General features: G+C 43.7%; 2 protein-coding genes across 8 annotated transcripts in view; one reads left to right on the forward strand and one right to left on the reverse strand.

Annotated features, from left to right (window-relative positions):
* The window catches only part of TEP1 (telomerase associated protein 1), a 55,911-nt gene extending 47,849 nt beyond the window's left edge, over positions 1–8,062 (forward strand). For 2 of the 4 annotated variants that reach the window (XM_042476014.1, XM_042476012.1), the window contains 9 exons: positions 245–371; positions 1,081–1,217; positions 2,046–2,164; positions 3,204–3,374; positions 3,744–3,861; positions 4,521–4,626; positions 5,221–5,327; positions 6,562–6,666; positions 7,745–8,062. In XM_042476014.1, coding sequence (XP_042331948.1) covers positions 245–371; positions 1,081–1,217; positions 2,046–2,164; positions 3,204–3,374; positions 3,744–3,861; positions 4,521–4,626; positions 5,221–5,327; positions 6,562–6,666; positions 7,745–7,879 — 1,125 coding nt within the window. In that variant the 3' untranslated portion in view covers positions 7,880–8,062. Of the gene's footprint in view, positions 1–221; positions 372–1,080; positions 1,218–2,045; positions 2,165–3,203; positions 3,375–3,743; positions 3,862–4,520; positions 4,627–5,220; positions 5,328–6,561; positions 6,667–7,744 lie in introns of those variants that run through there. The other 2 variants (XM_042476015.1, XR_006104722.1) reach the window with 2 other exon arrangements.
* Positions 8,063–8,600: 538 nt separating this feature from the next.
* PARP2 (poly(ADP-ribose) polymerase 2) lies at positions 8,601–23,005 on the reverse strand. Of its 4 annotated transcripts, XM_042476027.1 has the most exons (20): positions 22,877–22,993; positions 21,533–21,543; positions 20,499–20,666; positions 20,293–20,414; positions 19,156–19,368; positions 18,292–18,423; positions 17,691–17,761; positions 16,529–16,579; positions 15,976–16,072; positions 14,881–14,956; positions 14,693–14,795; positions 14,441–14,600; positions 13,802–13,940; positions 12,454–12,517; positions 11,761–11,895; positions 11,408–11,541; positions 11,205–11,304; positions 10,556–10,654; positions 10,058–10,182; positions 8,601–9,109 (listed from the first exon to the last, which is right to left on the reverse strand). In XM_042476027.1, the coding sequence occupies exons 3-20, from the start codon at positions 20,648–20,650 to the stop codon at positions 8,950–8,952; spliced, it is 2,133 nt and encodes a 710-aa protein (XP_042331961.1). In that variant the 5' UTR covers positions 20,651–20,666; positions 21,533–21,543; positions 22,877–22,993; the 3' UTR covers positions 8,601–8,949. The 4 variants fall into 4 exon arrangements, with proteins under 4 accessions (XP_042331961.1, XP_042331960.1, XP_042331962.1 ...); XM_042476026.1 differs by lacking the exon at positions 21,533–21,543 and having other exon boundaries at positions 20,499–20,664; positions 22,876–23,005; XM_042476028.1 differs by lacking the exon at positions 21,533–21,543 and having other exon boundaries at positions 22,881–22,974.
* Between the last annotated feature and the right edge of the window lie 1,168 nt (positions 23,006–24,173).

The following is a 24,173-nucleotide window of genomic DNA, read 5'->3' on the forward strand; positions in this document are numbered from 1 at the left end:
GATTGCATTTTTTTTTTAAATTATCTTGAACTTGATCAGGTTTCTCCAAGGCTTTATATGTGGCTTGTTACATTGTTGCTGCATAATAGATATTTCCTGTAAAACATTATTCTGTCAGTACCAAAGAGGAATGCATCGTAGCTCCATTGCTGGATTTTCTTGGTCTATTGAAATACAGATGTGAAGCTAATGGGGCCTTCTCACTTTTTTCCTTTAAAAAGCTCTTTTCTGTTGGTGTTAACAGATGGAGCAACCCCAGGTCCTTTCTGGACATTGTGGTGCTGTCTGTAATTCTGCTGCCTCTCCAACATCTTTCCTGACAATATCCAAAGACAACACAGTCCGTATTTGGGGTCTTTCCAAGAAAGAAGGTTAGTAGCTGGGTTACCTGTAGCCTTCATGCCCTTCCTGTGTTTATGGAGCAAACCAAAACGTGGTCTAGAGTGAAAGGATGGCAGAGGCACATCGCCCTATAGTCAAGTCTCTAGACAAGCCATTAATTTAGCTTATTTGTCTGGACAATCTGGAGAGGGGGAAGAAGGGATGTGATACATTTATATCCTATGTTTTCTCCAGTGTGCTCAAGGCAGCATACATGGCTTGCTTCTTTCCTGCTTTATCTTCACTACAACTCTGCAAGGTTGGTCAGGATGACACAGAAAGTTACTGCCCTAGTATCTCCCAAGTTTAAAGGGGGATTTGAACCTGGATTTTCCAGTTTCCACCTGAACACTCCAACTTGAACTGCAACACTCTGATGCTGATGGATTTTCTCACTGTATGAGGCCAAAACTCTTGTCTACTCTGTCTTGTTTTAATTATATTTATACTATTTTGTTGAAGTAGAGCCATGGTTTGAGTGATGAACTCTGGCCACAGGAACCTAGTGTGTGACTTTGAGCAAGCTACTCTCCCAGCCTCAAAGGAAGGCAATGGCAAATCTCTTCTGAACACATCTTGCCAAGAAAGCCCTCTGATTGGTTTACTTTATGGTGACTGTATGCTAGGAATGTTTAAACTGCAAACTAGTTGCTGGAGTTTACTTGCTGAGCTGATTCACCTCTTGTAACTCACCAACAGACACAGGAGAGTTTCCTCCACACTCTGGTGCCATCACAGCTTTGGCCTGGTCCCCAGATGGAGAGTTTGCTGCATCTGGCGGGGAACGTGGAGACCTGATTGTCTGGCAACGGGCCCGGGCTTCAGGGAGAGAAAAGGTAATCAAGTGTTTGTGGTTGGGATGTAAGACATGCACCTTCTAATGCCAAACTTTCCCCACTGCTGTTGTAATGGAGGAAAAGGGGGCTTAGATGGATGAGAGTCTAGCACCTAGTGGCTGGCAGAGGTAGCTGGTGGTTTCCTTGCCAGTGAGTTTTATTTTGGTTTTATGCTGACCCTTGAAGGAGCAACCTCAGGACATGGACTTATCTAGGAAGGGGGAGGTAAGTTCAGGACCATGAATAACTCCTTTGAAGTCTGGAATAAAACTGAGGGTGAGAGTGGATCCACCACCCCACTGACATGGAAGCCAGTAGTGGCCACTGGTGATTGGAAGAGGGTTCACAAACCAAGAAGGATGATTTGTTATCCACCGCAGAAGTGGAGAAACCAGGCTTTGTTTCCTGTTTTAATTATTGGCTTTGTTCCCAGCTTAATGTCAAATGTGTGTGTGTGTTACTTTTCATCTACAAAACTTCCTCTAACATCCAGAATGTATACATCGTGATCACAACAATGTTGTTTTCCTTCTTCCACATGCTGTTTTGCCATCTTTGCCGGGTGAAGAAGCTTGTGAGGCTTCAAAGGGATCTTGCGCCTTTTGGTTGGCCCAATGAAGGTGTCCCCAGGATGAATTTTGTCATTTTTGTTCATTTTTATGGCTAACACAGCTACCTCATCCAAAGTACCCCTTTGATAAAGTAGCTGTCCTGCCCCTTCTGCCTTCTCTGTTGAGAACAGGGCTTTCAAGGATGGGACTTTGTGGACCACATAAGAGGCCTAAACTGTCCGTATTTGTCCTGGAATATACTTTGTTCACCTTCTAGGTTGGCTCCTGCTTCATCAGTGCCTTGGCCTTCACTTCCTCAAACACAATCATTGTGGCGGCTGATAGGATCAGCCTGTGGGAACTAAATCCCAGTGGACAGAAAGATGGAGCAGTCAGGTAAGTCAAACCGAGCAAGCCAAACTTGTAACAGGGTTAGTCCAGGCCTGGAAGATGCTACCACCCTCCAAATATGTCCAACAATTGAGAAAGCTTCTTTTAAGTTATTAATTAATTATACTTTTCCAAAGGAATAAGTTATCACACACAAAATTCAATTATAGATTCCATTCCCTTCTAGTGCCTTATTTCCAGGAACCCTTCATTTTCACCTCAGAGCGCCCGCTCCTTGGAGTCTGTTTGCATGATAAAAGCTGTGATAAAAAGTTTCTCTGAGCATTTTTCGTTGTTGCCAAGGAAGTACAGTGTGCCTGCATCATACATGAGCATGCCTTACGTGGCTTCCAGCAAACACGGTGCTGAATGCCGGAAAAAGTAATGGTGGACGTGCCCATGGTGCGCTACCGCAGGCACAAACCCTATTATCTTTAATGGGGCTAGAGCATCTGCGGAATTTCCCTTACACGGGGGAGGGGTGTCCAGAACGGATCCCCTGCGTAAGGGAAGGGACCACTGTATTGATTTGCAGTAGGTTCAGAGAAAGAAGTGTTCCTCCACAGAATAGATGATTTGAGCCGACAGTATTCACTTTTATTGAACGTGGTTGTGACTACTAGTTTTTTTTTTTAAAGTTACAAAAAGGGGTTTAACAAATTTATGGCGGAAGAGAAGCCCATGGTAAATAATAAAACCTCCATATCCACAGTACCAGATGTTGGATGCAAAAGTTGGAGGAAGATCATTACGTTCATGGCCTGCTTGAGTTTCCCCATGACTTGCTGGCCATGGTTGGGACCAGAAGGTTTGGTTGTCTGAACCATTTTTTTTACTCCTTTTTTTCTATAGCTATCCCAAGAAGGAGGCTGGGGCTTTTTGGTCACTGACCTTGGAGACCAGGCCTGTCTGTAATTGCCGATACCTGCCTTTCCTCCTCCTGCCTTCCCAGCTCTTCACAGGCCTGTTCTTCATCCCTCTCTCTTGCTTGCCACTATGGCACACTTCTGGCACTGAGCATCTTATCCTTCTCCTTGTTGCTCAGGCTGATAGTCAGGAAGCAGCTGCGCCAAGCTGGGGAGACTTCGGTCCTCTGTATGGGAATGCCAAGACCTCATGGCTCCTTAGTCCTAGGACTGGCTAATGATGGCCTAATGGTGCTGCAACCGGGAACTGAAACAAGAAGTAAAAGAAGTAAAAGAAGAAGGGGGCATCTGTGAGTAGTGGAGGGAACTGGATGGTTTGTCTCAAGGCAACTTCAGCAGGTTACATTTCTGCACTTTGAGGGCCACATAGACTGCCAAAAATGCTGAAAAAGTGAAGGGGGTGGAAATCAATAAATGTCCAAAAGTTGGCTTCTGGTTTTGACAAGTACTTTTTGATATTAAAGATGTACGTATTAAAGGTGTATATTAACGACCATTTTAAATGATTAAGGAAACTTCCAAAGAAGGCAGTTTCCCCTTCTTATTGGGGCACATACCTGCAGATATTGAGGGGCACAAAAATTGCTTTGGGGTCACATGTGACCCTGGTGCTGCACTTTGCTCACACCAGTTTGTGTGATCTTCACCTCTCTTCCCAGGACCAAAGGTGAAGTGCAGGATGAGAAAGTACGCTTGAGCTTTGATATCTCTGCTTCGGAGGAGGAGGGCATCCTTCATATCTGGGACTCCATGGACCGGCCTAACTTGTTAAAGATGGTGAGTGATTGTCTCAGGGAGGAGCAAAATTAATTCGCCAGACAGAATAGCCCCCAGTTTCAGTAAACACTGTAAGTTCTGAAACCACAGGTAGCTTCTGCCTTCACTTCCAAATTCTGAACTGTTTACTCAGCCCACATGCAACCTTCAATTTGCCCCCCCCCCCCAGAGTACAACTGTAGTGGGGAGGATGTATCCTCACTGTAACATTATCACACTTTGATGCCATTTTAACTGTCATGGCTCCCACTTAAGGAATCTTAGGATTTGTAGTTTGGTGAAGAAGAACTAAGGCATTCTTGAGAGCTCTCCAGTGGGGAATCAATAAACTGCATATCTCAGGGTTCCATGACAGCTAAAAGTGGAGTCAAACTGCACTAATTGTGGAGTATTAATAGATCTTGTATCCCCATTATAGCAGGAGGAAGGCAACCTAGTGTCCTCCAGATGTTTTTGACTCCTACTGTCAGCTGCAACTGACACAACTGGAGTCAGGGATGATGAGAGTTGCAGTACAAAATCTCTGGCCAACTCCAGATTGTATGCTGCTGCTCTGAAGCTGTGGCCTTGATCTAAATGGCTCACAGCTATTGGCTTTCTGTATCTAAATTGTGCTTTCCTCACTAGAACTGTGACTTCTTTGGTTTTGACTTCCTTAGAAAGTGACCGGGTCTGGAGAGCTGGAGGATGCCCAGGAGCCTGAGCACATACCTTGGACACCTGACAAAAACTCTAGCTGGGTCACTGTTGCTCGCCTGGTTAAAGGTAAAAGTTAGGCAGAGATGTTTTTTGTTCAAAGCTACATGCTGTCACTTCAGATACTCAAATGCTGCAGTCTTTAACATCACTTTAGTGTGAATATCCAAATTCAGAGATATACCACACCAGCACTACACAACCCCCTACACAGAATAGCAACATTGTGCAACACATGGTAATGACTTTGTTACTGCATGCACGATTGCTTCTGCTGCAATCAGCAGCGTGTGTCTGTTGCTCTGTGGTGAATAATTCACCCTGCATGTATGTCACTCACCGAATGCCAGCCAGAATTTTCTAGTCCTCAGTGTTGGAGACATTTGAAATGACATGGATGCTACTGGCATCAACTTTCCCAGGAGAGCTCTTGTTTTGGACCCAAAAGGTACAAATTTAATATATAGTTGGATAGATTTTTGCAGATGACAGTTATTTGGGAGATGTAAGGCATGACATACATATCCTGTGTTAACAGGGCAAAAGTTAATTATTGGGAGCATTACTGGTCAAGTTCAGGTGATGGATTTTTATAGAGGGGGACTGACTGCTCTTAAAGAGCAGGCGGGAATGCATTACTGACACCTTTTTTCTTTCTGGCAGATAAGTTTCTGTTTTATGCAGACTCAGAAGGCTCTCTCTGGACTCAGACCCAACAGAATGAGGAGGGGGAGTCTAGATGGAAGGCTGATGGCTGGCGGAGGAGAAAGGTGAGTCTCTAAAGGGAAGAGGACATGATGAATAAGGATCTGTCTGGACTAAATAAGGCAAGGAATGGGAAGCATGTCCCCCAGGAGCCTAGATTCACAGGAGCACCTTAAGCCTTGATTACCTTTGGGTCTCGCCCAGTTGCAGAAACTTCCACAGAGCTCCAACAGAAAGTCTGCTGGAATTTGTTTTGTTTTGTTTAGTCACATTGTTGGGGAAAGGCCAGGATATAAACTAATAAAATGGTAACAATAATCAGATACATGAGAGTTGTGAACTGGCTGCATGCTGCTATAATAAAATAATGTTTGCAGCAATAGTATAAAACAGCAAACATTCTAAATGTTTAAATTATTTTATTTCAAAATTTAATCATTTCAGTGTGATGCTTGTTGAATTGTTTTAACTTTTCTCTTACTCGTTTTTTAGTTACTCTTCACGAATATTGGTTATTTAGTTATGAATGCATAGCTAAGTAATGTCTCCTGTCCTGACAAATCCCCCGACCCCCAATCCAGCTTAACAGCCAGCAGCCACCTTGAGCCGTGGAGGTTTGTTCAGCTGCCACTGAATTGCAAGGTGGATGTTTCCACCCCTTTCCCACCAGCAAATAAGGTTGCATCCATAAGGGTCCTGCTTCTGATTCTTGCAGTACTGGCTTGTCGTTGCACCACAGTCGCAAGCTGAACAGACCTCCTCCTCCCCTGATTTTAGCAGCTGCTACTTAAGGTAGGAGGGAATGGCATTTAAATAGCCTTACAGTGAGACTGTGTAGTCATACTGAATACATAGCAGTTACAGGTGCTGAACTGTCAGTTACACATCCATAACAGCAATACTGAATGCCATCCAAGAATAATAATACAGAACTAGTGAACGCACTGCATGCTGCATTGGTAATAATGGTGGCAGCAGTTGTGTAAAACAGCAACAATTTTTAATTCTTCAGTAATTTTATACTTTAGAAAATGTTTAGTTTTTAGGTAACCTTACTTTTAGCCTTTTTGAAGAGAAGCAGCATATATTTTAAATTGCCCTGAATATTGCTGCTTTTCTCTTAATCCCACTACATCCTCAATGTAATTTCCTTTTTAAATTGAAAGGGCTCTGGGTTTTCCTTCATTAGGGAGAGGACACAGGATGATGGAGTTGGAAAACAGACAGGCAAAATGTTCTCCTCCTGTTCCAAAGGAAACTCAGCAGTTCTTAACCCTCAGGTTGTGTCATTCTTCTCAGATCCACAGTGCCAAAATCACAGCTCTGCATATTCTTGGAGACAAGATTGTGACAGGATCACATGACCGCGATGTGAAGATTTGGGAAGGCAACACAATGAAGCTGGTGAGTGACTTCAGAACACTTGTATGGTGCGCATTTATCCGAGTACATATTGGACCTTCCTCTGTGAGGCGGGAAATGCAACCCATTTTCCTCCAGCTGTATTAAAGTACAACTCCCATAGTATATTGCCTTTGTTCATTTTAGATCAGGCCTTTGGGAGTTGTAGATCTACACATCTGGAGAGCACCGGGTTGCCTACTGATGTCAGCACTTAACATTTGGATTCCTAACCATGTGCATTAAAGAAATAGGCACAATACATACTCCCTGGGAGTGGGGTGGAAGTTGTTTCATATGCTGTATGTGTTCTTGTATTGCCTTAAGCTTTGTGCTGCACCTAGCGCTTTCCTCTATGTACAACTCGCACAAGAGGTTTCTTGTATCCTGCTACAAGGCCAAGAGGCAGCTTAACTATTACATTTTATTCTGTGGATGGCAGAGCTTTCTGGGGTGGGAAGGATGCTTTTCCCTGCTTATAGCCAATCTTGTTCCTCCAAACCCACCTGCTTCCACATCTCCTGCTTAGCAACCAGCCCCTTCCTTCCATCTCATGTTTACATTTTTATGACTGAGATACATTTATTTCTGCATTGGCAAAATTCTGCTAAACGGGATTCAGTGCTTGAATGCTTTGATCATAGGAAATGGGTGTAATGGAAGCAGTGTGTGTTTAAGTGAGACATCTCATTTGCTACAATGAATGTTCTGTAAGCATGTAGGCCCTTACGGCTGTTTGAAATGGTACAAGTTTGCCTCAAATGTCGGCCTGAACTTTCAGATTATAAAATGGCCAACTACATTAAGACCACAGATAATTACTGTATATGGAGACAAGAACTGAACTACCTATCTCTAAATGCCTCCCTGCCCATATTGTTTTCCCCTGGGGCAAGATTATTTCCAAAATATTTTAAAGCATAGCTCCCAGAATCCCTTGCCACTGGCCATGCTGGGGGAGAGTAGTGGGAGCAAAAGTCTAAAACATCTTGAGAAGTTCCCCACACATGCTGTAATCACATCCTGTGTTTTATGCTCGCTGTTCTGATTCTCCTTTGTAAAACCCTTGTCTTCGCTACAGCTGGGCCAGTTCCGTTGCCATGCTCCGGTTTCACACCTCCAGCCTTGTCCCCGGATGGACTCCCCATTGCTCCTCATGGCAGGGGACACACTGGGGAACATTTACTTCCTGGAGTGGAACTGTCTCCGTGGTTGAGAAGCTATCATCCAGCGGGAGCTTCAGCTCCTCCAATTTCATGCAAAGCCTCCAATTGCTCTTCTCTGTCTTACGGGAGATGGGACTTCCCATGGGGCCTATGGTTGCCTAGTGGCAGTGAGCTCTGCAGCCTAGGTTGAGCCAAACTGTTATGGATGAAAAATAAAAGCTTACATGAAAATACTGCTGATCTTGTTTTCTAAATTTTATTAGCTCACACTTTCTAATTACAGCTGCCCACAGATCACACATTTTACAACCCGAAATGCAGTCCTTTTCTGTGTGTGAGACAGTATCTTTTTTTCACTATTTCAAGCCAGTCAAGTTCACTTATGTCCTCTGCACATGATTTTAAGCCTTTCTGAATGGTTTAAAAAATAATCCTTCAACTTCTCTGTTCTCATATTTATTAAAAGAGTCACTGTGGTTCAGAAAGAAGAGCACTGGGACTGAATTCAGGGGAGATGTGAAGACACTCAAAATTGTCCCAATAAACTCCAGACTTTTTAGAAATGTTAATCTTTTTTCAGATGTAACCTACTATTCAGACTTGTGACAAAGCCATTTTAATTGTTCCCGCGAGGTCACTAGAAGGAAGATGGAATTAAAATTTCATTCTGAAGAACATACCTGATACCTACCTCTTTTCCCTGTCAACATACCAAATATAGGATAATAAAATATGTACAGCCACTGGCACATACCAGACTCAAGGCAGAAGCATTTACTTCACATTTATTGGAAAATAGTGATGTTAGCCATTTTACATTTCTTTACCAAGGCAACTATAGTTCCAATGGAAGCAAGTAAAATGGAGAGACTGGGCACCTTCACTGGTTAAGTTCACCAGGCCTTGTCACTGTAAACACAACACAGTGGCCACCACTGTGAGCGAGTATTAACCACAGCTCCATTAAGAGTCAGCTTGTCAGTTTAAGTTAAATATCACAAATCGTTCCTCAACTGCGGTCTTGAAGGAATTGAATTTCATCTTTAAGGCACTTGAAATGTTTTTTAAATAGGTGTCAATGTTCATTTGACACACTTGCAGTAGCTGTTCATTTTGCGTTTCACCAGAGCTGGGTAAAGTTGAAGTGCACCTTGAGGAGATACTTCATACGCACCTGTCGTGGATCATAGACAATGAACTCATTATAGTTCAGAGTGTAGCCATGAGGGTTCAATACTCCAGTTTCTATAGCAGGTCCTAAGGGCACCACAGCACCATGCCTATCACCCAAAAAACACAAGAAGGACAACTGGGATGAGTCACACACAGCCATTGTTTTCCCTGTCTTAGACCCTTCAGGGGGTTGCCAACTAAGCACACCTCTATCAGCAGCGGATTGGGGCCTCAGAGGCTGCCGTTGTGGCAGCTGAGGCCCCGATCCGGTGGGGAAAGGGCCGGATACAGGCCGCCCCAAACGGGCCATCTGTAAAGCGCCTAGGATAGAGAGACCATAAGTCTGAGTGGACTTGAGGTCAGGTAACAATGTGAGGTTTTGAAGTCAAATGTATTTTTGGCACAGAGACACATGGCCTTTCTTCTCTTAAGTGGGTATGGTACATATCTATGGAGCAATGATTACACTTTAAATACATAAAGGGAAGCCATTCGATTCACAGCTGCACAGCTCCAGACACATTCCACACAATATGCAAGGAAAGGAGCATTCTGCCTTAATGTGTCTGACTTACCATAACTGATGATGCTCTTGATAGGTTGGGATGGGCATTTAAAATACCTTTTGAGTGTTTGTTTCACCTCTGGCCTTGATTTTGAGATTATTACTTACTGCCTCCTCTCCCAATCTAGCTATGGCCCTTATCACAAAAGCAAAATTTGAAGTTATCCCAGGGGCAATCATCGGGTTTCAATCAGGAGCCATCTTAAACATAATTGGGGGGTCATTCCAGGGTTAGGTAAATCCTCTTTTCCCTCTAAATTTACCTAACCCTGGAATGACCCCTAATTGTGTTTAGGATGGCTCCTGATTGCATTTGGCGTCGTGTGATAAACTTGAAACCCCATGACTGCCTCTGCATTGCCTTCACACTGACCCTGGGATAACTTCAGATTCTGCTTGTGTGTTAAGAGCCAATAATGCCTTAAGCGCAAAAAACTTGGTAATTTCAATCAGGTCAGCTTCGCTCATATCTCCCCAAACCAAAACTTACAGTGTGATGCTGCTGTCTGGAGACGGGGCTAGCTTTCCAAGGCCTTTGGTACTATGTTTTCCAGCCAATAATTTCTCTGCTTCAGGATTTGCCTCTAGCAGTTCATTGCACTCACCCAAAGCCACCTGCAAGAAAGCAAAAATCTAAGTACCAATTCAGGGGTTATGTATTTCATTCAGTGTTCAAAACAGTGCAGGAGAACACATGATGGGCATTGTTCAGGAGTGTTGTAATTTTGTATCCCTGCATGGCAGGAGACCAGCTGGCCCTTGCAGCCCCTTATGAATAGTCCCTTAACATGTAATTCAATTTAAAGTGCAAATGGTAGGGGGGACCTCTTAATCCAACAACATCAGGTTCTACTTGATTTAGCCTATGCATCCACACACAGACAGTGCCTCCTTGGCCCTTGTCAGTGTATGCCACAAGAAATGTGATAATCTATAAAGATCCCACAGAGCTCTGTTAATTCAACTCCCAAAGGGACATAGGTCTCACCTCTGAAAGCAACAGCAGGCCAATGTCTTTTTCACGGGTTGCAAAGCAGTAATTGGCACTCTTAGAGGACATGTCTGCGAAATAGATCCCTTTTCCAAACTTGGCGATGGAGAGGAAGAAGAAAATATATATATTAGAGGACAGTGCAGCTTGAATATATGTAGAAGTGAGTATATGTAGAACTGTCCATGCCCCTACTCATAGGTAAAGGTAAATTATTATTTTATCATTACTAGAGAGAAGACAGGTAAATTATCATTATTATCATAATTATTTTGCACTCTATATCCATAGAGCTCAGGGTTTCATACAATAAAATCAATTCTAAACTATTCAAACAGCAAAAACAATATAAACAGACTAAAAGTATATTACACATCTTGACAAACTGAAACACAATTTAAAATCATGCACATATTCAGACAGATGGAATCAATTAAACCCCAAAAGATTTAGTAAAAAGTAATGATTTCGCTTGGTGCTAGAATGACACCAGCATTGGTGCCAATCAGGTCTTCAAAGGGAAGGAATTCTACAAGTGAGATGCCAAAGCAAAGAAGGCCCTCTTCCCACCTCCTCTGCCAGCCTTGTGTCCACACTGGTGGGACACAGAGAAGGGCCACTACAGAAGACTTCTAATCAGACTCACCATGTAGCCAGTGACAGGTGCTTCTGGCGGTGCCACACGCAATCCCTGGCTCAGAATCCCTGCCCAGTTGCCCAAGCGAGATCCATGCCAAAGCAGCATCCTGCAAATGAAAGAAATCAGATAAAAGCATCAGTTTAGAGTACAACTCTGGCTCTGGTTTCTCTCTGAGTTCTGTTCAACTTAGCTCCACTCTTTCCACTCACCGGTTGGGTAGGTCAGAACGGAAGGCAGAGTTAGAACAGGCACTCTCCTTCTTTAGCACAAAAACTTCCATCAGAGTCATTGTGTAATCTTTGTGGGTAGGGGCATGGGTGGAGGACAGGTAGCGCTCTAGTACCTGTGCCAGAGAAATGGAAAGAAAGAAAAGGAGCTCTCTTAAAACTTAAGTCAGAAGTCAGCTAGAGGAGGAGAGAGTTTGGCCCCAGAATCCGTCCAACATGGCCACTTTTAAGCAACCATGGGAGTGGTAATCCAAAATATCTGGCGAATTGAAGGTTTCCCTCATCCCAGGCTAAGCACTCTCATTCCCTCCCATAGCTCCATCCCCAGTGTTCACCTGGAAATCAGGACTATCCCTCTCCAAGGGCTGCAGTTCACAATTCAATCCACGGTAGCTCCGGTCCAGTGGGTGTTCTTGATCCAGCTGCTCTGACCGCAATGCTTTGATACCGATCCGGATCTCGCTGAGGGCCTTGAAGAGCAGAAGGAAACCAAAAGGGAGCACCAGGCACAAACACACAGATTTGCTCCTCAAACAAACCAATTTTTATGTCCTATTTGCCCAATTTGACTCTACCACCTACCCCCACCTATCCATCCACCCTCTATCTGTCCTCCAACTAGGGTGAACATGATAAACAGTCAGAACTGGGGAAAGTTATGCGGATGATTACAATCCCACACTCAACCAGCCTGGACAGTCAATGACTATGCTGACTGGAAAACTGGCAGCTTTAAACTATTGCTCCTAAGGCCATGCATTTCCAATTTAATACAACAGAAATCACAATCCCACAAATCTTGGAATAAGAGCTTAGAAGGCTTGAGACCTTCAGATTTAAAAAATACTGCGAATTCCTAACCAGCAATGTCATTTTCCAGTTGGAGCCTAGCAACAGCACTAGTATATTGGTTTCCCATTTGATGATGAAGCCATTTCTTATCTTGATTTTGGAACCTCTGCTATCCAAATATTCAGGTCGTCCAATTTTCTGGTTCTGGCTGTGCTGTTTCATTTCAGTATCCTTACCTCCAGCAACTGTAGTTTCTCTTTTAGTTCATCTTCTGTGTGTATCAGTGGAGGAGTTTTCAGTCTGTAAAGGAAGGAGGTGGTGAAAAGGGGGACTAAGGAAAGATCACAGGACTAAATGGACATGGGCACACTTTCCCTTTCATTTAAGACAGGGGTGAGCAAAATGCCCTCTAGAGAGGGGAGCATTTTCAAAACATTTTGGAACCCCCTTCCTCCATTTTAGATGCAGAAAAGCTTTATTTTTTTAGAAACTAGATGTACAGTTTTGAAAAAAAGGCCTCTCTTGTGGCTAAAATGGCTTGGGGAAGTACAAATGTTGCAAAATGCCCTCCATAGCTCCTAAAGGGCATTGGGGAGCAAAAAGAATTTGAGGGGTTTTTTTTGGGGGGGGAATAGGGAATATCCCACCAAAATCTCTTGGGGGCTACTCTCCCTAGACTCCCAAAGTTGCCTACCCTGATTCAACATCTCATTCGGAGCCGTTTTCTGAGTGTCCCAACTTCTGGAGGTCAGAATCTGGGGACTGGAAACAGGTCCTTTTTGGGTGATAGCACCTACCAGTTTATGTAACTCTACCCCTAAGCATGAAAGCCTTGCACCAGCTTTGTTGTTATTTAGGTATCAGGCAAAGTAGCTGAGACTTTGTTGTGACCTCCTATCTGCCATTTCTATACCTGCATCTTTTTTAAAAAAAATAATCTCCTGGTGTTATTATTTTTATTTTGTGCTTAATTTTATTTTTATATTAATCACTTAACACCCACCTACTTCTCAGAGAACTACAGATAGCAAACAAATTCAGCAATATTAGAAAAAACCCTCAAGCTCCAAATGTATACATCATGTCAGCAGTTAAAGAAAGAAAGATACACCCAGTAGCTACTAAAACTCATATTACTGTAAATCACTTCGCAAGAGACATCAGGACAGACACTTTGGAAATAATATAATATATTGTGTAACGGAGAGGGGGGACAGCCACTTCTTCCAACAAAATATGGACTAATCAATGTTGCATCCATCTTGGTTGGGTAAAGATAGGCAAAGTGTCTTTTATAATAACTGATTTCGGAAGTAAGTTGGATGACCAAGATTCTACATCATGATATACATTTTACGACTTTACAAATCCATAGCTAAGTTGCAGAAATACAACAATAACGTTACTGAATTGCACAGATGTGCATCTGTTCTAATGCACAATGAGCATTCTGTTGCACTCTGGCACTCCTTGGACAGTGTCTGGATGCGAATTAGGAGTGCCCTGATGTGCACCAGTGTCAATTACACATTGGGGTTATGGCACATCAGTCATTCCACTGGCTACCAGTTTGGTAGCACTAACCCAAAATCATGGGGAATCCGGGTGTAGAATTCATTGCAAGCCTCCAGCAAAGTCCGGCCAGTCTGCTTCCGTTTGAGGCATGCCTCCACCTTCTGCAGGGACTGGTACCCTGCCCGGATCTGTTCAGCTGTTAGCTTTCCTGGAGTAGAGATGGGAGAGAGGTACTGGGTTGAAGGCAGCAGGGTGGATGGGTTTATAATCTCACAAGAGGGATAATTTGTGAAATTTGTACCTAGACACTCTCCTGAACTATATGCTTACTTGGAAGAGCACAAAGCCCAGTTTCTGGTTACCGAGACAAGGAGCAGTGATCTAAGCAGAAGCCTTTGGCCTGATCCCAAATTGACATTTATATATCTAGCTGTGCTCAAGAATCCCAGCACCTCCATCCAATATATACAGCCAGCCACAGTGATGTTAACCCTTTCATTCAGAAACGAAATTAAATCTGAAATCCAAAACATTTCTGGTCCTAATCATTATGGATAAGGGAGACTTAACTTGCACGTTGCAAGCCATCCTGAGCCTCATTATTAAGAAAATAACACCACAGCCACCACCACTAAGGGTGGCGGGATATGCCATAGGTTGGAATTGACTTGACAGCATATAGAAGCAAGAAGTTAGGGCCCTTTTTACCTAAAGGAGCCTTCCTGGTGTCGTATTTCATCTCCATCACCATCTCCTCCATGGTACGGATGTTACATATCAGCTGCACCAAGGCTTGCACCCGTGGCTCCAGCAGTGACACTGGCTTGGGACACGAGCTGGTTTTCTGTGGAGCAGCTTCATCTCCACCCTAGCAGGCATATAAAACAAGAAATTATGAGGTAAAACGTCCCTTTGACCAGTAAGGTTCCCCCACCACCACTTCCCACCCCGATGTCTCACTGCATCATTGGCCTCGTAGTCCAGGTGAAGGAGATCGTATTTCCCTGAAACCTTCTGGAAGTTGCAACGCTTGGCCCACTCATTCTTAGTTTTGTCCAGGAATCTAAGTGAAAAGGATGGAAGAAATCAGGAAATGGAGACACTGGATGGGTTGAGGAAATTTTTCTAAAACTTTTGGGTTGACTCACTTTTTGGTGAAGATGTCTTTGGCTTTCGCTAGGTCCCCAGCACAACTCACAAGTGAGTGTTGACCTGGCTTACCAACTAGGAGAACAGGAAAGAAAGAGAAAAGAAAGAAAATTGACAAATGAACAATTAAATGGGCAAAAGTTCACAACAGCCATAGCAATGTGGGATGATATGGGAAAGGACTCATGTTTCAAATCTAATGAGAGAACCCAGAAACTCTGTTTGGAAGGAATAAGATTTAGACCCAAAGAATATAAGACCTGCACTGTCATATCAGGCCAGTTCAATATTCTGTCTTTGAAAATGGCCAGCCATCGATGTGAAAATTTCAAGCAAGGCATGAAAGCAATGGGCGTGTGGGTGTCTTCAAGTTACCTGATGACTTATGGTGATCCTATCAATTTCATAGATTTTTTTAGTCAAGGAATACTCAGGTTTTGCCAGTTCCTTCCTCTAAAATATAGCCGACAGCACCTGATATTCACTGGTAGTGTCCCATCCAAGCACTAACCAGAGCTTACCCTCCTTAGCTTCCCAGATTAGATGGAATCCGGTGTTTTTCGGGGATAACTCATGTTGTTCCCATAATTTGTTAACAAAGCTGCATCTACACTGCAGATTTAATGCAGTTTGACACTGTTTTAACAGCCATGGATCAGTGCTATGAAATTCTGAGCTTTTTAGTTTTGTGAGATATTGAGCCTTCTCTGTCAAGGAGCTATAAATCCCAAGATTCCACAGTATAGAGCCATGACAGTTAACATGGTGTCAAAGTGCATTAATTCTGCAATGTAGATGCAGTCCCAGAAATGATAACCCTAAACTTCAAAATGATACTCACATTAAGTCCTTGGTAGAAATCTCCACTAAGATTTCATCTGTTTCTTTTCCTCCTAAAAATTACCTCTCCTCATGGCCACCATAGCAACATCTGAAAATGAACACCACTATTCTGAGTCAGAGGACATGACTCCAAGGACAGCTCAGGCCTTGCTCTTTCTTTTTGAAAAGAAAAACAAAATGTGCTCCCATTCCCTTGCCTGTAAACTCTCTATTCTTATCCCTCAGAAACCAAGTTCTCTGCTCTGGCTCACCTCGTCCCCAGCGCATCCAAACGCTGTAGTTCCGTGCTCCGTCATCCTCCAACAGCTGGATGAGGTAGTATTTGTTGTTGTTGAACTGGACATTCGTCTGGGAGAAGCCAAGGAGATAAGAAGCAGGAGTCAGAAATGTTTCCATCTCTGGCTGCTGCCACAAAAATGAAACAATGCAATCTGACACTGCTTTAAATGTCATGCCTCCAACCTATGGAATCCTGGAATTTTACTTTATTGTGGCACCAGAGCTCTCTAACAGTTGGTACCACAACAAACTATAAATCCCAGAATTCCATAGTCTTGAGCCATTGCAGTTAAAAGTGGTATCAAACTGCATTAATTCTGCAGTGGAGACGCAAGCTCTGCTATTTCAAAGCAAGCACATTCTGATATCTTCCTCTCAAGAAGCTAAATAAAGGCTCTGAGGAACCAACTCTAACCCCTTTAACAGAATCCTCCCATGAGAGTTAATGCATGCAGATCTACTACACTCCAATATAACCATCCCAGAGGCCCCAGGGTTGGAGAAAAGTAGGTACAGCTTGCTCACCTGATTTAACATCACATCGTAAACGTCATGCCCTTCACAATAAACATGAGCCTTTTCCAGGTAGGGAGTATGGATGAAAACAAACAGAGAAAGATGAAGAGCAAATGGGTTGTTTCCTGAGCAAAGGTACAGTATGAGAAAATGGAACTAACAAAGCTGCTTCCCTGAAGAGGCCAACTTTGGCCTAGGGCAGTGGTTATCAAACAGTGGGGTGGGACCCCTGAGAGAGAGTTGCTCAAGGGGGGTGCAAGACCTTGAGGATCTGATCCCTCCCCCTCTTCCCAAGCTTTATGAGTAAAATTTTCACATGCATTGAGTCAAATACTGACTTGACTTCAATAAAACTGTTTTCATTTGAACAATGTTATTTCCTTACAAAATGTTAAAATACGACTATACATGAATATGCGAATGAAAATACGCACATTACGTAAGGAAAATATTTTTATTCTTATACCAACAAACAAAAACAAACAGGTTCATTTATATACCGCTTCATACTGAACCAACAGTGTCTAAGCAGTTTACAACTGTAAGCTATACTACATTTGAGTGAGGGAGCAACATCCGCACGTAGATGTAAAGGGGGCCCCCAAGGGTAAAAAGTATGAGTACCACTGGCCCTGGGTCTCTCAGCTATTGATCCCTAGCACCAACTGCTTCGGTAATGAGGTATGGGTTTCCGCTTGTGGGTTTCATTTTGTGTCTTGCTAGGTAGTGCTGCTAGACTAAATACTGATGTGGACTGTCTGACTGTTCTGATTCCAAAATGTCGATTCTTACATTCTTGGTGTGTTTTTGCATTAATGCTTGCATGGAGTGGACAACTGCACTAGCCCCTCAGAATATCTTGGAGGGACACATTCCCCTACTGCTACTCCTCCTGCCAAAGAAAGTCACAAAAATTGCCCCCAATACCTTCTAGGGTGGCATGGGGAGTTTCACTATGGTTTTCAGCCACTCTCCTGGCCAATTTAGGCCCACAAGAGGCTACTTTAAGAACAGAAAGCGAGTAGAAGTCATTTCCTGCTTGTATGTATGTATGTGTGTGTATGTAGGCATGTATATGCCTTTCACAATCTTAAAATGGTCTAGGGGCCCCAAAATTGTGGCAAAAAAGGTTTTTTACATTTGCCAAATGCTGTGTTAGGAGGTGCCTTACCTTCCCCAGCTTGGCTGTGCATTCTGGATCCACAGGGGCTTTTCCCTTCACTATCAGTGTCTTCACAGTTTCTAAGGGAGAAATAAGGAGGGAAGCACATAGCTTCCCCATCATACTTGACAAACATGGAACTTAGCATGAAAATACATTTAGTCAGCACCTGAAGAATCGCTGCCTTTCTAAAACCAACCAGGTTTCGAATTCTATCAGTCAAATTTACACGCTTGAAAATACACAGGACAGCTGTATACATTCAGGGAGTAACGACTGCATGAGAAGTACTGTTTTGTATTTTCTGTTTCTAGTATAAACTAGTGCTTCTCAAGCTATCTGATGTAGCAGACTGGTAATTGTTTTCCCCAAAATATGACAGCATCCAGTACCATATTTGTGCCTCATGACTATCCTATTCACATTGCTCCTTGGAAACATACTGCAGATTGGCACATGATGGCTCACAGACCAGTATTAGTCCATGGACCATTACCCTGAGGAGCACTAGTATAAACCACCATCAACAATTTGCCTACATCCCAAGGCCAGTCTGGCAAGGACTGGATTCATGGAACAATGCAATAAGAGCCATTTCCTTGGTCATTACCTCTGCTATCCCCCTCGCCTTGAGATGGTGGAGCATTCACTTTGCTCCGAGCCTTCTTAGCAGGAATAGGGCTTGCAGCATTCAAGGCACTGCTGTTCTGCTGGGAAGCTTCTTCCTCAACCTCTGCAGCATCTGAAGACAAAGTGAAAAACCAATTTGTAAGCCTCGCTGTGGTTCTGTTTTGAGCAAAGAGCAGGGTGTAAGAGCTGTGAATAAATTCACAAATAAATGAAATCCTCATCATCACCATTATTATTACTCACACAATTATACCTCAGTAAATGGAGTAGATCTGTTCCTGTGGCAGACAGAGCATGGAAAGAACAGGGAAAGTTTCCTTCACCAGGAAAGGAGCAAGTCAACGTGTCTGGCAAACTTTTTACTCAAAGCTAACAATATGCATATGTGAAAGGAAACAACCAGGTCAGGTAAACATTATGTAAGTAAATAAGGGCACCACAAACTCTTCAAAAATGCACCCAGACATGACTTTTGTTTCACCACCCTTCACTTTTATTATGGTTTCTATTTTATTATGATTTCTATCACTCTTCTTGATTTATACTTAATGTTATGGGGGTAGCTGGTGAGACAAGCTCATTGCCTCTTCCAGTTTTTCTGTTTTGCTGTTCATGTATGCTTGGTAAGGGATCTGCTGCAACCCAACACTGGAAGCTCTCCTTCACAATCCTTTCAATGCTGATGTGGCTAAAAATATCCAGTTATACAAAGGAGAAGGAAGAAAAGGTAGAGGAGCTGGACTTTGTGAAAAGTAGCTTCATTGTCAGAGGTTTCATTAACTGAAGTACACCAGTATTACTACTGTTACAACTACTACACAATGTAAATCCTGGCCTTTCCTACCTGACTCCCTACGTTCCATTTGACGCTCAAACGCAGTTCGGGTGTTTATCTGCATCATGCGGGTCGTGTCAAGCTTGTAATGTGTTCTGCCAACTGTCACTTCCACTGTGGGTTCCCTGTGACCATTTCTGGCGGCCTGCAAAGCCAGGCAGGTGTCTGCAGGATATGCAAACCAGCTGCCTTCTTGGTCTCCTTGCCATTGCCAGACAAAGTCTGCAGAAGAGAGGAATGAGATGAGGCTCTCTTTTCACAAAAGAATAATCCAAGATCTCAGGGAATCCTGGTTTATCATGAATGAACTGAGTGATGATGCCAGAATTGTAAACCAGGGTTAATCCTAGTTTGTTGGGCCTGGTTGTGATGATGCTCTAAACAAATGTTTCCTTGTGCTAGTGGAAAAAGTCAGTGTGGGAACAAATCCAATATAGCCATAGGGTCACTCATGACAAGCTCCAAATTTCCTAGAATCTTGGCTTATCATTTAGTACAAGCACTGGCTGGAATTTACAACTGCAGTTACAAACGCATAATGCAAAGTCACACATCTGTAAGTGACTGATATCCACGATCCCTACATATTCAACAATGTAAGGAATATGCAGGGATCGTAAAAGTCCCCCAATCCTGACTTACTGGACAGCAACCACTGCAACAGGAGACTGTTCTCTTGAAGACTGGGATGCAGCAAACTGATGTTTCACTGTGAGCAGCCATTGTGAGCAAGTGATTTCTGGTGTGACAGTCAGAAGCATAATCCCTGTTGCAATTTCTCCTTGCAGTGGAGATCTCTTGTGGAGATAGGGTCGGAAATATCAATCTCCCGCATCTCAAATGACAGAAGAACAGACCCCTGTTGCTCACAGTGGGCTGCTGCCCACTAAGTCAGGCCTGGGAGGTGTCAGGCCAGGAGACACTACTTAGCTACACAGCTAAGGTACTTACATATTTAAACAATGCATATAGCATTAAAGCTATAGTCTCTGTCACATACACAGTCTAACTGAAGCACAGAATTACAGCAAAAATAAAATGAGAGGATAATCTCATGTGTTCCCCTGAGGTTGCTCCTCTGTCTGTATGGTGGGAGACATATATAATAGTGTGCCTTTAAATAATAAAACCAAAATAACAGCACACAGGAATCCTGATCCCGGACAGCTGCAGCCACACGGGTTTCCTCTCTGGTCTGTTTATCCCGCCGCACCATCTTGCGCAAATCGACACAGAACTCTCCAATGTCTGCGGACAGCTTCCCAGCCCTGCAGGAAAGACAGACGACCACATGAGAGCCCTGACCAAGCCGCACTTGCCACGTCAACAAGAGGAGACTCCCAACAACTCACCTGGCCGCCTGGCTCAGAGCCTCGCTCTCCCCAGGTGGAAACTGCTGCCATGTGTTGCCTCCAGTCTCCCATTCCCAGCGCAGCTCCAGTTCAGCCCCTGAGGCGCTGGGCTCTCCATTCTGGGCCTCGGGGGCTTTTCGTTTCCGTCCCATCCTGGAGGTGGAGACTACGTGCACACAAAATGTTGAAAAGTCATTTCACGATACCCCAAACAGCCACAACAACCCCACCACCACCAAGTTAAGACCAGTTGTTTCTCTATGCTCTCAATTGCCTCCTCCTTCCATATATAATATATATTATTTTATTTATTTCAAGGATTTATATCCTGCTTTTCTCCCACAATGGGATTCAAAGTGGGTTCTTTCTTCCTGACCAATAAACGACAACAGCAGGGGATCCTCCTAGGACTTAACAGCTGCTGGACAGTGGGAGGATTTACAACAGCACACAGTGGTTTAATGCTGAACTATGACTCTAGGGACCAGGGTTCGATTCCCGGCTTGGCCATGTAACCCACAGGGTGACCTTGGGCAAGTCACATGCACTCAGCCCAGGGGAAAGCAATGGCAAACTTCCTCCAAACAAATCTTGCCAAAAAACCCCATGATAGCTTTGGTTTAGGGTCACCACAAGTCAGAAATTACTCAAATGCACACAACAAAAAATGTGGAGCTACACACAGATTTGGGATCTTGGCCAGAGTTTGTTTTTCAATCATCTATACACACATGCACTTATTTATTTATATTTATATAGGCACACAAATACATAAATATACTTTAATTGTTGTTGTTGTTAATTGCAATCAAGTTAGTTTCAACTTAGGGGAATAATATAAATGAGAGACTTCAAAATAACGTTTTAGCAGCAATGCTCAGGCAGAGTCATGGCTACCTTGATTGAGTCAATCTACCTCTAATATAATCTACCTCTGTGTTTGTGTGTGTGTATACACATATACAAATATATGCATATGTGTGTGATACATACATACATACATATATGAGAAGGTGTGTATGTATAGGTATATTGTTGTTGTTGTGTGCCTTAAAGTTGTTCCCAACAGGGTTTTCTTGGCAAGATTTGTTTGGAGGAGGATTGCCTTTGGTTTCCCTTGAGGCTGAGAAAGTGTGACTTGCCGAAGGTCACCCAGTCAGTTTCATGACTGAATTGGGAATTGAATCCTGGTCTCCAGAGTCATAGTCCAACACTCAAACCACTGTGTCACGCTGGCTCTTCAGTATTGGCATATGGGGTCACCATAAATCAACAGGCGACTTGAAGGCACATACACACAGAGATGAGACTGAGAACATCATACTTGGACAGATCATGAGAAGACAATAGTGCTTGGTAAGGTAGAAGGTAATAGGAAAAGAGGGAGACTGCATTCCAGGTCGACAGACTCCATCAAGGAAGCTACCGCCCTGAGTCTGCAAGACCTGAGCAGGGATGTTGATGATGGGTGACTTGGAGGTCTCTTGTCTATAGGGTCACCATAAGCCAAAGTCAATATGACAGCAGCTAACACCAATAATACGGACACACGCTCACATTTATAGAATCTAGATCTGCCTTTTGGGGATGGAGGAGTTTTACTCATGGAATTTGGGGAGGAAACCTTCCCCTGCTATCCATACACCAAAGCTCACGCCTGTTGTTATGAGGCTATACTCAGAGAGACCCCTCTCTCCGAAGGAGGTAGAAACTCAGATCATGGAAGCACAGATCCACACCCAGCCATAACTTTCATTACAATCTTTCAGCCTAACTTTGGAAGAAAGGTGTGGTTCTGTGTTCTTTTGGGGGATTAGGAAGAGATCACTGTGATCAACAAATCCAGTGGTATGCATCGCTCCTGGGATCCACCTTCTGTCACTCAAAACAGCATATTTTGGTGCAAAGGCATGGTCTGGACCCTTCCATTTCTATTTCCCCCCCCCATCCCTATTCCTTTCCCCTTGTTTCATCTAAAAACACCCTTAGTCCTTTGCAAACAAGGACCTGCCTCCTTTTAGCCACTTCTTCTAACAACTGATTTCCACCATCAAATAATAATTTGCAAACAAATTTGCAAATAATTAATAATAATAATAATTTATTATAATAATTTGCAAATAAAATTGCAAAATAAATTATCTTTGCAAAACGAAGCCTCAGAGCAACAATTGATTTTGCCCCACCGAATAATAATTTGCAAATTAATTATTACTATTTTTGATGGTGCAAATCAATGGCACCAATTAGCAAATTATTTGAAAATTATTATTTGGTGGTGCAAAATCAATGGCTGCTCATTGTTATACAATAACTTGCAAACAATTGCTCTGTACCCCCTTCGACCCCCTCCTCCATTCACTTTTGCAACCCTTACCTGTTGTTGTTGTTGCTGCTGCTCCACTCCTTTTTGCAGCCTCCTCTCTGCACCCAAAGCCTGCAAACGCCGCCTAGTTCCTGCTTCCCTGCGCGCGCGCGCGCGCTCCCGGGAACGTTTCAAAGGCCAGCGAGCCCCGCCTCCTGTTTGCATATTCCTTATTTGCATAGGAAGGGGAGCGGTCTGCGGAAGGGACGAAAATTTGAATACCACGCGTTGATAGGCTAAAAGGGAGGAGAGATGCAAATTAGAAGCAGTGCACTATGGGCTCAACCTTCTCGGGTGCCAATTCGGCTTGATTTTCTCCCCAATTTTTTCCTACTTTTCTACGTTTAAATGTTTTAGTAGCTATGTTTTGAAAAAGGGAAGGCGAAATGTGTCATTGTATCACATTTTATAGTCACCATAACCTTAAAAAAGAGAAGATTTGAAGCCATATATAAAGACTGAGGTGCTGCACTTGTGACTATGCTGGGAGGAAGCTCTCCGCTGAGGTCACTCGCTGGGTGCGTCGTCACCCTCAATGGCTACCTCTGGGAAGGTCTGAGAGAAGGGCCAAGTGTCGCTCTAGCAGGGCGCCATCTGAGGAAGGTGGGTGAGTTCCCAGCAATCTGGGTCCCCCTGTAAAGCCCCAGATCGAGGCAGGAGAAGCGGGGCTGGAGGGCTACCTTCCTCCCTGCGGATGCCTCCGTGGCTTACTTGGGGTTTGGGAATGACTCACGGCCAGCGACGCTGAGTACAATGGGAAGAGGTGAGGCAGGCGCCTCATAACCCAATTCAGACTAGTCTCCACCCAGCATTTTATACAAGGAGGTTGCCCTTGTCATCCTCTGAGGCTGAGAGAGTGTGACTACTTGGCCAAGTTGTTGTTGTGTGCCTTCAGGTCTTTTTTTGGCTTGTGGCGGCTGTAAAGCAACCCTATCATAGGGTTTCCTTGGCAAGGTTTGTTCAGAGGAGGTTTGCCACTGCCTTCCCCTGAGGCTGAGAGGATGTGACTCGACCAAATAACTGAGAGCGCTTTAACTGCCCTGGCTCAATGCTAGGACATTCTGGGCATTGTAGTGTCATGAGACATTTAGCCTTCTCTGCCAGAGAGCACTGGTGCCACAATAAACTCCCATTCCCAAGATTCCCTAACACTGAGCCAGGGCAGATAAAACGGACTCAAGCTGGAATATTTCTGCAGTGTGTTTTGGATTTCAGTTTGCAGCAACTGAGGAAAGCTGAGGACAAAGGGAGAAAAAGTGGGATGAATCAGGACTGACCCTTCCAAACCAGGACAGATGGAGGGATGCAAA

Source organism: Sceloporus undulatus, chromosome 6, assembly GCF_019175285.1.
Source record: "Sceloporus undulatus isolate JIND9_A2432 ecotype Alabama chromosome 6, SceUnd_v1.1, whole genome shotgun sequence".
NCBI lineage: Eukaryota > Metazoa > Chordata > Lepidosauria > Squamata > Phrynosomatidae > Sceloporus > Sceloporus undulatus.

What these genes read in the sequence shown, in the direction of transcription:
- PARP2 (XM_042476026.1), bottom strand. Translation starts at nt 20,650, where the DNA reads ATGGGACGGAAACGAAAAGCCCCCGAGGCCCAGAATGGAGAGCCCAGC. An exon ending in TTGGATGCGCTGGGGACGAG is followed by an intron (nt 14,957 to 15,975) that starts GTGAGCCAGAGC and finishes CTGTTCTCCTAG; the next exon opens with TTGGTAAGCCAGGTCAACAC. An exon ending in AGAAACTACAGTTGCTGGAG is followed by an intron (nt 11,896 to 12,453) that starts GTAAGGATACTG and finishes CTGCTCTTCAAG; the next exon opens with GCCCTCAGCGAGATCCGGAT.